This window comes from Drosophila serrata, unplaced genomic scaffold (assembly GCF_035046125.1).
Source record: "Drosophila serrata isolate PLE 108 unplaced genomic scaffold, ASM3504612v1 contig_128, whole genome shotgun sequence".
NCBI lineage: Eukaryota > Metazoa > Arthropoda > Insecta > Diptera > Drosophilidae > Drosophila > Drosophila serrata.
This window is the reverse complement of record NW_028257026.1, coordinates 481144-496748: the sequence shown is the minus strand read 5'-3', so window position 1 is coordinate 496748 and position 15605 is coordinate 481144. Positions and strand designations below refer to the sequence as shown.

Genomic DNA, 15605 nt, shown 5'->3' with positions numbered 1-15605 from the left:
GGGAGCGGGCGTTCGCGAACATCGAAGAGTGGGCGCGGGAGCGCTTAGACTAGCCCGATGAGCAGTGCGCGAAGAGCCGACTTGCGGGAGTGCAAGAGCGGCCAAAGCTTTGGAGGCTCGGTGGACAGAGGCGGCGCCGCGGCCGCCTCGAAGGGCCTTCTGACGTGAACAACCTTCTTTAAGACCCCGTCCCTTTTTAAGAGAGGATCGTGGGTGAACGTCTACGTGCGTGAACGGGATCGATGCGATCCAGGCTCGCTGCGGTGCACCCTTTTTAATTGCTTCCCCCGTCCCTTTTTTAAGTGAGGGTTCGTAGGAACGTACACTGGCGCTCCAGGATCGCTCGGGATCGCTCCCTCCCTTTTTCACTCGTATCCACATCCTTGTCGGGGCACTTGAACACTTGTTCACAAGTGTCCTCTCAAATGCACTGACCCTAATTAATTGCATCTTTATTACCCTATCCATTCCATCTATTCATCCAAGTTCAGTCTGGCCTCTAAATTGTCCCGCTCTCTGGCAAATCTCCCGCAATGAAAGACGACGTACTCCGCTGTCACTTCTGTCTCCGTGGCAGCACGTGCAGCTACAGCACTTCTCGTTACCGAATTTCTGCAGATAGCTCCTGAAGCAGCCATGGCAGCTTAAGACCTGTACCAGATATCCAGCTGCCAAATCTTTCAAATCTTCCCTTCGAAGATACCTCTCACCGCGATTGCCACGAGGTCAATTCCTGTTAGCCCAAGATGTCAGGTCCCTGAAAGAAGCCTGACCATGGTTGCTCGTCCTCTCTACTGCTAGCAAGTCCAGTGGGGGAGTTCCGGCTGGGACAAGCCCGGCATGGTCGGATAGCGTCCTGAAGGCACTACAAATGCGTTGGGCCGCCAGGCGGTGAGCTGAATTCACCCTGCAACTGTAGGCTGGAGTCGCTAATGCGTGACCCCAGAGCGGTGCCACTTAGACCATGGTCTTTACTAAGCCTAAGCCTAAGCTGGTCGCCTACTTCGGACCCCTGTGGTTGAGCATGATCCCGCTCAAAGCTCTGACCGAAGTGGTGGCCTTTGTGCTCGCGTACGCGAAGATCTCTTGAAAAGAAGACCTGATGTCGATCATCATACCCATTAAGTATCTTATGCCCTTGGACGTATTTATCCTAGCGTCACACACCCGGATGGTCACGGCGTCCATCTTTTTTCTGCTGCTTACCAATATAACTTCCGTTTTTTGGGGTGCTAACTGTAGTCCTACGCTGGACAGCCACGAGCTGATGTGGCTGATGCTCCGGTTGCAATAGTCCTGAGCTCCGGACAGCTCCTTTTCTACTACGACTACCGCAATATCAGGAGCGGAAGCCGTAAAACGCCGTCGAACATGACATTCCACAGCAACGGCGCCAGGACTAAACCTTGCGGAATTCCGCAGGATAGTTCGTATTTTAGAATTCTGCCTCAAAAATAGTGCTTCAACAGCGACTATCAGGCAGTATCTCTTCGCGGCTAGTTAGTACCGTTTCCCTGAGATAACTGCTTTCGCTATGCTCCAGTAGGAGCGCTGATAACGCCGCCTTGCTATAATGCAGACCCTTCTGGCATCCGCTATCGACTGGTTTCACCAGTACTCTTACGTGACATGCTGATGTCGCGGCATGGCAGACTTCGCTATTTGTTCCTCGCTTTCGTTTGCGCCCAACCGTCTACCTACACGCCTGTAGTCTCTTCGTCTTTGTGGAGGGAAGGAGTGGGAAGCGCCCGCCCAACATCCAGATCTGTGATGATCGCAGCGTTGTCACTCCCTGTGTAGGAATTACTCAATAGTCAGAAGCGTTATGTTTTTTACCGAACTCGCACCACCTCTACTGTAAGCTGGCTTCAGGCAAAATAAGCACTTGGGCGGGATTCGATCGCCTTGAGACGACATCTTGTTCAGCCGACTTTCACCGACCCGAGTTTGAGTTGGCGCTCTGGTGCTGGTCGCCCTCGGGCGATCTTCGCCCTAGGGAAGATGGGCTAGATCCGGAGATCTCTCCGGAGCTTGGGCAGGCGATATGTGCGGGGGCTGCATTTTAAACAAGCTGCTGACCGTTACTATGCAGGCGCAGACGACAACGCCGGCGAATGTGGCACAGACGCGGCGTGGATTTTGGAATCCACGGTTTTATTGAGTCTGCGTCTTTTGTGGTCCATAGTTATGCGTATCTCCAGGGATTATCCTATTGTGCAGGGCTTTTTCAATGGTGGCTGCTAACTAGAGCCATCTTCACCGATTTCTTTTTTGTGTAGGCTTGCTAGTTGCATTACAAAAGTCTTCCCACATTGTTTCTCATGTTTAAGTCCAGCAGTTTTTCTAGTATCTTCAGTAAGAATGATGTGAGGCTTGTTGGCCTATAATCCTTGTGGCTCATATGGCTCTTTTTTTTGCTTTCGGCAAGAAGACAATCCGTGTTTGAAGTCGAATTGAATCAGTATATACTTATGGTCCGAGAAAGATCGTCTTTCGAGGTCTCCCCTTTTCGATACCATAATAAACCTGTCCCACTACGAGCGTTGCATCTAGCACGTTTGACGAGGTTGAGCCTACGAGGGTGTGCTCCTCCCCTTCTTTAACTAGGTGTACCGGGTTTAACACCACTTGACGGGTTGACTACTCCTCCTCAGACTCGTCCAGCGTTAGTTCCTGGGCGGCGTCAACAAAGGTTTTCAGACCTAGGTCCTTCTCCATTTCTCTCCATAGAGGATGTCTTCTGCTTGATTGTATATCTAGTGAGCACGCATGCACCATCTTCCACCGCAAAAGATTAGTGATATTTACATTATTTCTGCCAGTCATACAAGGAGATTTTAGGAAGCTCAGATTGTCAAACTTCTCTGCAAGATTGTCTAATCCAAGACCGATTAATTTGAATCAAGACCAATTCATTTCTGAAATTGTTCCTATATTATTTATTCGACTTCCAAAATTTTGTCAAAATAAATGCTATAAGCCACAGCAAAATTGTTTCTAAATTCATTTCGTTTACAAAACATTTTCCAACTGCAATTGAAATCCACCCATTTATCCAAGGACCACACAGATTTAGTGCAAAGGTCGACAGAAAAAGGCCGACTTAATTTTTTCATACGCATATTTATTTATTTTTGAGCTGATTTGAGCCCAATATAAACACTTACTTAGCAGTAATTTTCACAGATCCATCAACACCTATATATATTATGGCCCGCATACTGCTCAACACAACAGGGCCCAAGCAGATCACCAGGAAGCTGCTGACGAGCGTCGTAACTTCTCAGATTCTGTATGCGTCGCCGGTGTGGGCGGAAGTAGCCGAGACGAAGACCTACGTGCGGGGCGTTGAGGCCACTTACAGATTGTGCGCTGTTAAGGTGGCAAGTGCAAGGACGATTTCGGACGACATCGTTCTGGTGATAGCCTGCATGGTCCCCCTGAGGGAGCTTGTCCGCGAGAAGGTAGAAGGACCGGGAGGCGTAACTAAGCCCGAGGCGAAAAGTGCGGCCAGAAGAAGGAGCTCCGAGAGCTGGCAGGCGAAGTGGGACCCATCGTCCAAAGGGCGATGGACGCACAGGCTGGTCCCCAACATCGAGGCCTGGATGGAGCGGAAGCTTGGGCAGGTGGATTTATACCTGACCCAGGTTTCGAGCGGACATGTCTGCTTCCGTAGCTACATCAAGAGGTTCGGCCATGATGATGAGGATGGTTGCCCGGAGTGCGGATCTGGAGTTGCTGAGGATGTGCACCACGTAGTGTTCGAGTGCCGCCGTTTCGACGATGAGAGGGCCGCCCTGGAGGAGGTAGCCGGAGCAGAGAGCAGGGTGGATACGCTGGTGCCGCTGATGATCGAGACCCCCAGGATGTGGCAAGCGACAGCGGCTTTCTCTGCTAAGGTGCCACAAATATCTTAAAGATTTTGATTCGAGTAAGGAGATAGAATGCTAATAATTTCTATAAATGGCAATGAAGCACTGCGTTATGCTAACTTTAAATGGCTAGATCAATCAGAAAAAGAAGAAAGTGAGTAGGGATTCTAGAGGTAGACTTGAAATACTCATTTAAATTTTCAATCTTGTATTTCATAACTTCCCGTTGACTTCGCGTGTGTAGTTTTTCTATTTGTGTATTTAATTGATTTTTAAAACCCTAAGAAATGCCATTACAGCAGGTAATCTTACCATAGGCTGCTGGCAGTGCGACAACATCATGTACGCCAAGTGTATGGTATCCCCCAGGGTTTTAGGCTCCGACAATTTCCAAGAGCTCGGAGATCAAGCGCTATAAAGGATTCGGCGCCGAATGTGCCGTGATATCTATTTTCTGCTCTGGAGTGTCACAAATATTGATTTCTCAAAGCCCTGTAACTATAAATGTATCCGCCCAGGGCTGTAGGCCCCGACAATTTCACGGCAGATAACCAATCTGCCTTGCCAAAAGCCCTAATAGCTGTTCCACCTAAGAGGCATATACTTGTTTAGCGGCTCTCCCCTGCTCAAACATCAAAAAATTGTGTCGCCTTTTTTTAAGGAAAAACCAGAGCCAATAAAATAAAGATTAAGGTGAAAAATGTTTATTTTTCTTACGCTAGGTATATTTTTTATTTAAAAATAAATGTCCTTAACGAACCGTTTGGCACAATTTTCTCTGTCAATTTCTGACCAGAGTATGTTGTTGGCAAGGAGTTCGAAGCAAAAAAAAGAAAAAACAGCCTGAAGGAATAACTTTTCCAATCCCGAACCAAAAAACTAACCTACTCCCTATTTTCCTATTCCTATTTCCTATCAGAATGCAAGAGGCTTTCGTAGTATAGCTTCCTAACTTGTTTTCTGATAGGATTTCGTTTGCATCTCAGGTTATCGTGCTCACAGAAACCTGGATAAAGCCGGAGATTCTGAGCTCCGAAGTTTTTTCAGCTGTGTTCACGGTATATCGGCTAGATCGCCCTATCAGACGCGGGGGTGGAGTTCTCATAGCGGTGGACTCCTCACTCACGTCAGAATTATTAACCTTCGAGGAATGCAACGATGTTGAATTCCTCTGTGTGAAGCTATCTATCAAAGGTAGCTCCATTTTTCTTACCTGTTCCTACATACCTCCACTGTGGGAACTTCCTTTTTATTGGAATCACCTTTCCGCTATTCAGATGGTTTCCAGTAGACTTTTGGATAGAGACCGTTGGTAGTCCTAGGAGATTTTAATATCCCTGGGACTATTTGGTGCTAAAATAATTACACCAATACTATCCATACACCTACACAACATGACTTTATCGCTGGCTTGTTCGTCATTTCGCTATCTCAAGTCAACCTTGTTCGAAATTCCTTACAGCGCTTGCTCAATCTTAGCTTCGTCTCTGATATTGCGAGAGTCAGTTTAGCAAGGGTGGCGCCTCAGACGCAGCCCGAAGATACTTATCATTCAACTTTCGCTGTGACTCTTGATATTGGGTGTGACGTACAGAATATTTCTGACCGTCCAGCCAATAAAGTCCTATGTTTTCGCAGAACGGACTTTGAACGGCTGAATAATTTTATAAACGAGTTTAATTGGTCCGATCTATACATGTGCACTGACATGGCCGTTGCCGTGGATATTTTTTACAGTGCCATGAATTCATTTTTTACTGAATGTGTTCCACTATATTATCCGCCAAGCTCGATTAAACCGCCGTGGTTTACTAAAGAGTTGAGCCGACATAAAAATAAAAAATCTAGACTGTATGCTAAATTTAAAATCACCGGTTCTCAATCTGCCCTTTCATATTATTTATCAGCTGGGTCAAACTTTACCGTGCTGAACGCGCAGTGTTATAAAAACTATTTAACTCGTTGTAGGGCCCAGTTCTCACAGGACCCAAAACAGTTTTATAATCTCGTTAACACTAAACGTAAGCCTAAAACAAATCCTTCCTCGCTTTCATTTGAAAATACTACCGCAAATAATGATCAGGCAATAGCCGAACTATTTTCGCAAATTTTTTAAACAACCTATTCAAGCTCTTTGTATTTACACCTGACTTATTCCTACGACATACCCAAATCAAACTTAATTTCTGTCCTAGCCTAAACGAAAGCTCTCTCCTTTTAGATCTTCATCGTGTCAAGCCTGTTTATTCGCCAGGTCCCGACGGAATTCCTGGCTGTGTGCTCAGGTATTGTGCCGACGCCCTGTGCTATCTCCTTCTGAAATTGCTTACCTTGTCCTTAGAAAGCTCCCACTTTCCCATTATTTGGAAGGAATCGTTTGTTATTCCTCTCCACAAAAAAGGTAGCAAATTGGATGCCAGCAATTATAGAGGAATCTCTAAGTTGTCGGCCATCCCTAAATTATTTGAAAACATTATCACCCCTCACTTACAGCACCTTTGTAGATCGATTATTTCTCCATGTCAACATGGTTTTATGAAGCGAAGATCAACAACAACAACTCTTTTGGAGCTCTCTTCCTATATTTTAAAGGGCTTCCATAATAATTGTCAGACAGATGTAATCTATACTGATTTCACTAAAGCATTTGACTCCGTTAACCATTCTCTCCTCGTTAGAAAACTCGATTCAATGGGTTTTCCAAGTGATCTTCTTAATTGGATCTCAAGTTATTTGAATGGCAGGACGCAAAAGGTCCTCTTTAAGAATAATTTATCCAATGTTCTAAGGGTTATATCTGGCATCCCGCAAGGAAGCCATTTGGGACCCTTATTATTTATAAAAGACCTGCCCAAAGTCTTGTCTAACTCCAGAGTACAAACAGATCATAATAATTTTCAAACTTGGTGCCGTGTAAACTTATTAAACTTAAATGGCTCGAAATGAAAGCTAATGACATTCTCTCGTGTCTTTCCTAAGCTGGCTACTTACACGCTGAACTGCTGCTCTTTGGAAAGAATTAATACTGTTGACGATTTGGGTGTCCGCTTGGACCCAAAACTTGACTTTATTGATCATATTTCGTCTATGGTGAATAGAGCCAGGGGTGTGCTTGGATTTATTAAACGGTGGTCGAAGGAATTCAATGACCCCTATGTTACTAAATCCTTATATACTTCTTTAGTTCGTCCTATCCTAGAGTATGAATGCTGCGTTTGGAGCCTTCAGTACGGCGTCCATAGTAAACGCATTGAGTCGGTTACTTTTCGCTCTACGCGGTTTAAATTGGGATGCAAACCAAAGATTACCTTCCTACTCTAGTAGACTCCTATTAATAAACTTGCCGTCCTTAGCCAATCGTAGAACGATGCTAGGGATAACCTTTATTTTTAACCTTATACATGGTGATGTGGAAAGTGCTGACTTGTTGAGTCAGCTTAATTTCCATGTACCATGTAGAACCACTAGATCCTATATCCCATTAGTGTTGCACCATTGTAGAACCTCCTTTGAACTGCATGAACCTTTTAGAGTGCTATGTGCAAATTATATTGATTTGTACACACTAATCTCTAACGTAGATACCTTTCCCAAATTAAAATCTTTAATACTAACACACTTAGTAAGCATGCAAGCTAACAATCTGGCTGCACGCCGGTAGTCAATTTCCACGTATTCTGTCCTATATTTTCCATCGCGCCTACTAATACCTAACCCAAAAAGGCACGTGCCTGGTGTCATTCGGGACACTTGAATGTACTGACCTTAGTGCATCAACGTCCAAGAATTTATCTCCTACGCTCTCTCACTCTCTCGCTTTAGCTGTGCCGCTGCACTTCTTATCTTATCTAATCTCATACGCTCCCCCGCTCTCTCGCTTTCACTGTGACTCTTCGTTTCTTTCTTCATAGCTCTGTTGTTTTTTTTTTTTCATGTACAAGTACAGTGGTAAGTCCTTATAATGTCCTTACAATATTGTCTATATCATCAAAACCTGCAAAAAGACAATTGCTGCAGGTGATCTTACAATCGGCTGCTGGCTGTGCGACAACGTCATGCACGCCAAGTGCATTGGAGTTGCAGCTCGGACGGTGGACGATGTAAAAAAAAACATCGGCCTGCGTTACTGTTGTGAGGCCTGTCGCGATGTAGAAAGGGAGAAACTCCTGATATGTTCTTTTCGCTGGACACCCAATTTAATAGCCTTACGCTATTAAATGAGTCTCCTAGACGCAAAAAAATCTGCTATTCGTGGGCAGCATGTAGACGGACCCCAACTACCTGCAACGGGCTCTCAGCAGCAGCCTCCCTCGGCACAGTCCTCGACCTCAGCATTAATTCCAAGAGTGCTGAGATCGAGCGCTAGAAAAGATTCGGTACCCGAATGTGCAGCGGGAGTGGCCGTACCGCCGGTGATTTCTGTTTTGTCCCCTGGGGGGTCGCAAATATTGACCCCTCAAAGTCCCGTGTTTAACGATATATCTGCCCAGGGGTTTAAGCCCGGAATACCGGCCGACAATGGCACAGCAGATAACCAATCTGCCTTGCCAAAGGCCCTTATAGCGGTTCCACCGACGAGACATATTTTTGTCTCGCGGCTCTCCCCTGATCAAACATCGGAAGATGTTCTCGCCTTTATACAAGGCAAAACCAGAGCCGAAAAAATTAAGATAAAGGTCGAAAAGTTCAAATTTTCTTACGCAAGGGACATTTCATCTTTCAAAATAAATGTCCCTAACGAGCTCTTTAACACTATTTGCTCTCCCAACTTCAGGCCAGAGTACATCATTGTTAAGGAGTTCGAGGCGAAGAAAAAGAAAAAGCGGCCTGTAGGATCAACTATTTCCAGGCCTGATCATACCACTGCGCCTTCTACGTCTTCCAATCCCGACCCAAAAAACTAACCTTCTCCCTAGGTGTTTCCTATCAGAATGCAAGAGGCTTTCGTAGTATACTTCCTAACTTGTATTCTGATAGCTTTTCGTTTGCATCTCAGGTTATTATGCTCACAGAAACCTGGTTAAAGCCGGAAATTCTGAGCTCCGAAGTTTTTCCAGCTGTGTTCACGGTATATCGGCTAGATCGCCCTATCAGACGCGGGGGTGGATTTCTCATAGTTCTCAAGTCCATGTGCGAAATTCTTTAAAGCGCTTGCTTGATCTTTGCTTCAGAGCCAGAGGGGGCAACGATGTTGAATTCCTCTGTGTGAAGCTATCTATCAAAGGTAGCTCCATGTTTATTACCTGTTCCTACATACCTCCACTGTCGGAACTTCCTATTTATTGGAATCACCTTTCCGCTATTCAGATGGTTTCCAGTTGACTTTTGGATAGAGACCAGTTGGTAGTCCTAGGAGATTTTAATATCCCTGGTGCTATTTGGTGCTCAAATAATTCCACCAATACTCTCCATACACCGACACAATATGACTTTATCGCTGGCTTGTTTGACATTTCGCTGCCTCAAGTCAGCCATGTGCGAAATTCCTTACAGCGCTTGCTTGATCTTTGCTTCGTCTCTGATTTTGCGAGAGTCAGTTTAGCTAGGGTGGCGCCTCTGTCGCAGCCCGAAGATCCTTATCATCCAACTTTCGATGTGACTCTTGATATTGGGTGTGACGTACAGAATATTTCTGACCGTCCAGCCAATAAAGTCCTATGTTTTCACAAGACGGACTTTGAACGGCTGAATCTATATATATAAAAATGCTCTGTTCGTGTCTACATCCTTCATAGACTCGAAAAGTTCTGAACCGTTTAAGCCCAAATTTTTAGAGAACATGCGTTGAGGTTCCAGCTCGGTTATTGACTACTTTTGATGTTGATAGCTTATCTGCGGTTGCGAATATATCTATTTTTTAGCGTTTCCCCGTGCCCCTACTACTGCGCCCTCTACAGGCAGCCAGCTGAATCAAAGCATTTCCTGTCAAACATTCAAAACATATTGAAAGAAGAAATTGGAGATACAAATTTTATTTTTTGTTCAGGTTCAGTAAGAAACGAAGTCATGCCACCAAAAAAGTCGAGATTGGGTCGTTGTATTCGCAATACAGAAGCAAAAAGACGTAAGATTACGAATATGACTGACGAAGAACGGGACTCCTTCCGAGAGACTGAGCGGCTGAGAGCAATGCATGGGAACGCGTTAATATTGCTCGCAGGGGATTTCAGACAAACGTTGCCTGTGATTTCCCGATCGACACCAGCTGACGAGATAAATGCTTGCCTGAAATATTCTATATTGTGGAAACATGTACGTACGAATATGCGTGTCCAGTTACAGAACGATGACTCAGCCGACGTATTCTCACGACAGCTACGGGACATTGGGAACGGAAAGCTGCCAGTCAATGAGACGTCGAGAAAAATAGTATTGCCCGGGAATTTCTGTAATTTAGTTACACCGAAGGAAGAACTTATCCAAAAAGTGTTCCCCAATATCCGAATAAATTATAGGAATCACGATTGGCTCAGTGGACGAGATATTCTCGCTGCCAAGAACAAAGATGTCTACCAGCTCAATCATGTAATCCAAAAAAGCATAGAAACTGACGAAATTACATATAAGTCGATAGATACCGTTGTGGAGGCAGATGAAGCAGTTATTATTATAGCAGATGAATTTCTAAACTCACTTGATCTGCCTGGAATGCCACCACACATATTGAAATTAAAAATAGGTGTGCCGATTATCATGCTCCGGAATATAAAACAGCCGAAACTCTGCAACGGTACGCGACTTGCAGTCAAGAAATTGATGAACAACATAGTAGAAGCAACGATCATAACTGGTCCTTTCAAAGGTGAAGATGTCCTCATTCCTAGGATTCCTATGATCCCGACAGATACACCGTTCCAGTTCAAGAGATTGCAGTTTCCCATTCGTTTGGCGTTTGCAATGACCATAAATAAAGCTCAAGGTCAATCTCTGGAGTTGTGTGGTCTGGATTTGGATGAAGATTGTTTTTCACACGGACAATTATATGTTGCGTGTTCACGAGTCGGAAAACCAAAAAGTCTTTATATTTACGCGGAGAATGGAGAAACAAAGAATATTGTATACCAACAAGTATTACAGAATTAAATTAATTTGAAAATGATTATTTTTTGTTTGACTTATTTCTTATGCGTTCAACCACAATATGCCACAGAGAAACGTGGCAGTCCATTTGGAGAATGGTCAACGTGTCTATTTCACAGAAAAAAATGTGCAAGAAAGAGTCCTGAATCGGCCAGCGACAACTCTGACTGCCTTCTTCACCTTATGCCAGGAAGATGATTTTGCCAGAACCTTGATGTATTCAGAAGTGCCCTCTTAACCATAATATGCCACAGAGAAACGTGGCAGGGTACAGCTAGTAATTTTATAAACGAGCTCAATTGGTCCGATCTATACATATGCACTGACATGGCAGTTTCCGTGGATATTTTTTACAGTGCCATGAATTAATTTTTTACTGAATGTGTTCCGTTATATTATCCGCCAAGCTCGATTAAACCGCCGTGGTTTACTAAAGAGTTGAGCCGACTTAAAAATAAAAATTCCGACGCCCTGTGCTATCCCCTTCTGAAATTGTTTACCTTGTCCTTAGAAAGCTCCCACTTTCCCATTATTTGGAAGGAATCGTTTGTTATTCCTCTCCACAAAAAAGGTAGCAAATTGGATGCCAGCAATTATAGAGGAATCTCTAAGTTGTCGGCCATCCCTAAATTATTTGAAAACATTATCACCCCTCACAGCACCTTTGTAGATCGGTTATTTCTCCATGTCAAAATGGTTTTATTAAGCGAAGATCAACAACAACAAATATTTTGGAGCTCTCTTCCTATATTTTAAAGGGCTTCCATAATAATTGTCAGACAGATGTAATCTATACTGATTTCAGTAAAGTATTTGAATGGTTCACAATCTCTCCTCGTTAGAAAACTCGATTCAATGGGTTTTCCAAGTGATCTTCTTAATTGGATCTCAAGTTATTTGAATGGCAGGATGCAAAAGGTCCTCTTTAAGAATAATTTATCCAATATTCTAAGGGTTACATCTGGCGTCCCGCAAGGAACCCATTTGGGACCCTTATTATTTACATTATTTATAAATGACCTGCCCAAAGTCTTGACTAACTCCAGAGTACAAACAGATCATACTAATTTTCAAAGTTGGTGCCGTGTAAACTTATTAAACTTAAATGGCTCGAAATGAAAGCTAATGACATTCTCTCGTGTCGTTCCTAAGCTTGCTACTTACACGCTGAACTGCTGCTCTTTGGAAAGAATTAATACTGTTGACGATTTGGGTGTCCGCTTGGACCTTGGTGAATAGAGCCCGGGGTGTGCTTGGATTTATTAAACGGTGGTCGAAGGAATTCAATGACCCCTATGTTACTAAATCCTTATATACTTCTTTAGTTCGTCAAATCTTAGAATATGGATGCTGCGTTTGGTGCCCTCAATACGGCGTCCATAGTAAACGCATTGAGTCGGTGCAAAAGAACTTTTTACTTTTCGCTCTACGCGGTTTAAATTGGGATGCAAACCAAAGATTACCTTCCTACTCTAGTAGACTCCTATTAATAAACTTGCCGTCCTTAGCCAATCGAAGAACGATGCTAGGGATAACCTTTATTTTTAACCTTATACATGGCGATGCGGAAAGTGCTGACTTGTTGGGTCAGCTCAACCTCCATGTACCAAGTAAAAATACTAGATCTTATATCCCATTAGTGTTGCAGCACTGAAGAACCTATTTTGAATTACATGAACCTTTTAGAGTATTGTGTGAAAATTATAATGATTTCTACACATTAATCTTTAACGTCGAGAGCCTTCCGAAACTAAAAACATTAATTCTATCCTACTTATGCAAAAAATTTGGCAGCATGACAGTAGTTAATTTCCTCGTCCTCTTTTTTATTTTTCCTTTCGCGCCAACAACCCAACAGGTACGTGCCTGGTTTCATACGGGCCACTTGTATGTACTGTCCGTATTGCATTAACGTCCAAATTATTATTATTTATTATTATATTAAGTATTAAGTATGGTTTACAAATTCGGAGTACCGAAGTAGGCTTACTTTCTTGTTGTTGTTGTAAAATATAATATGAAAGTTAGCCATTTTCAATATATGTATTTTTTATTCATGCAAAAAACCAATTAGATCTTCAATGGATGCTTATATCTTCCTCGAAAACCCCCAAACATATTTGGAAGGCAAAACCGGAATCAATTGAAATTCCGGATAGATATGGTTTAAAACAAATTTGCGCTGGTGAATTTCTTGATCTTTGCAAAGGTGTTTTATCTATTTATCCGTTCGCTCAAACTTAGCTCGACTGATAATTATAATAGTGAAAGCGAACTACATTTAAAAAATTAAAGTAAAACAAAAAAACAAGAAAGGACGCTAACTTCGGCACGCCGAAGCTTATATAACCTTGCAGATAGAACTTCGATGATTAGGAATTAATACAATATAAATTTCATATATTTATGTTAAAAAACCACGAACTAATACCTGCTTTCATTTCATACACCTACACATATTATATTTGCAGTTTTACATTCACAGATTTGCATTTTTCCTCTACATCAAACATTCGTTTGTATGGCACCTATATGGTATAGTCGTCCGATTTCCATGAAATTTGACAAAAAATATAATAATATAATATATTAATATAAAATGGCTAATATATTTTTAATTAATAATTAATTAATTAAAAATTATCACTTTTTTAAGTTTTCAACAGATTTTCATCAAATTTGAGGTATAGCCATTTTATATTAATATATTATATTATTATATCTCGATCGTTCCTATGGGAGCTGAATGATATAGTAGTCCGATTTTCATAAAATTTTACACAAAATTGTAGAGTATAACAAAATGGCTATATATGTATCAAATTTGATTAAATTCTGTTGAAAACTGAAAATGTTATAATTTTTTTTTTTTGTAAAAATTTTCCGATCATTCCTATGGCAGCTATATGATATAGTCGTCCGATCCGGCCAGTTTCGACATATATACGAGTGGGAGTATATAAAAGACTAACTACAAAGTTTTATTCAGATAGCTTTAAAACTGAGAGACTAGTTTGAGTAGAAACGAACAGACGGACATGGCTACACCGACTCGACTGTTGATCCTGATCAAGAAAATTTATACTTTATACAGTCGGAGGTACCTTGCAAACTTTTGACTGAAATTATAATACCCTGCATGCGTATAAAATAGAACTTCTTACATATAACTTAATTATACGTGGCGTGAGATAGTGGATTGGAACTTACGGATAGACGGATCTGTCGAGCGCGATAATCTTCTCTCTCTAAAAAATCATATTCTTCATATACATCCATATCATCATCGTCTTCGAACTCTTCAAACATATAATAATCACCAGTTCGAACAGCATGAGGATGAAGGCGTAAGTCTCGACGTTTGGGTTGTGATGAACGAGTAAAGTATGTATTCTTTAGTTGCAGGCTTTTGTCTTGATGTATCGAGGTTTCAGTTTGAGAGTTTTTTATTTTGAAGATCGGATTTTTTTCAGTTTTATAATGAACATGAGTAGAGCTACTTGTAGATGCTTGGGGATTGGCAACTAATCCATTTTCATCTGAAAAATTTTAAGGCACGTATTACTAAAACGAATATTCTGTAACTAGGTAAATATGAAAATTTAGCAAAAAAAAATTTTGTTGGGAAAATTTAATTTATGTTATTGAACGCTAGAGTTATTTGGGTATGATTAATCCATAAAGTAAAACCATTATATTTAAGATTTGGTCCGTGTTACCACAGAAAATAGATTTTATTATTGTACGGGCGGGCAATATAGTGGAGCCTTTCAAAGAAGTTGGCTTGACTTTAGAGCGAGCCCAAGACGAAGCTCCACACCTTCTCTGACTAACTGCGCTTGTCTATTTGAGCAAATATGATTAAATATCAGCTTCGGAGCTCTAGCTGCTGACTCCAATGCGGGACACCATGACTGACGGTCAATATAGTCCGCTTCGTTCCAGCCAACATAGCCAAGAGGAAGTCTTTGGCCAAGCACGATCCTGAGAAAGCGTAGGACTCGCAGCCAAAAGCAACAGCCTTCATCAATCGTCAGAGTAGTAATTAGGTGCCACTATGTGAAAGCTTCCTGACGGTCTGTGTGGCTAGGATTAGCCAGAGAGAGGAAACCCAGAGCATGCTTTTGGTTGTTGAAAGAGCAAACTAACCATGAAAGAGTGATCGCTTGCAGGCGGGCTCAGAATCCGAAAGTCCATATTGAGGATTGGGGAATTATTAAGACTGTAAAATATATGGAGTTGAGTCAGCTGTTCCTCCAATAGCTAGATCGGGTTCGGCATAAGAAAGTCAAGGGTCTTTCTGGACGAACCAAACAAGTGAAAGAGGTGTTTAATACCAACAACCAGCTGAATTACAACAACACAGTCCCAACAAACATAGTTGCGACCTGTAGCGCATTGCACATACTTTAAGGAAAATCATTATTCAGTGTTATTTATTTATTTATTTATTTATTTATTTATAAAAGAAAATAGCAATGAACTGCCATTCTTAAAATTATATTGTACCCTTACCTCTGCACAACAAAAGGGAGTGTTTTTTAACGATGTGCTCCGACTCACATCAGGTTGGCAGAGGTAAGGATAGGTAGGTTAACAGATTTTGGACATTTAACTCGTAGGACAATTCAACATGTAACAGAAAATAGTACT

General features: G+C 42.2%; 1 protein-coding gene across 1 annotated transcript; it reads left to right on the top strand.

Annotated features, from left to right (window-relative positions):
* Positions 1-3209: 3209 nt before the first annotated feature.
* On the top strand, positions 3210-3917 carry LOC147644627 (uncharacterized). Its single transcript, XM_086826071.1, has one exon. It carries the CDS (start codon positions 3210-3212, stop codon positions 3915-3917), a length of 708 nt encoding a protein of 235 aa, XP_086682197.1.
* The last annotated feature ends 11688 nt before the right edge of the window (positions 3918-15605 follow it).

What these genes read in the sequence shown, in the direction of transcription:
- LOC147644627 (XM_086826071.1), top strand. Translation starts at nt 3,210, where the DNA reads ATGGCCCGCATACTGCTCAACACAACAGGGCCCAAGCAGATCACCAGG.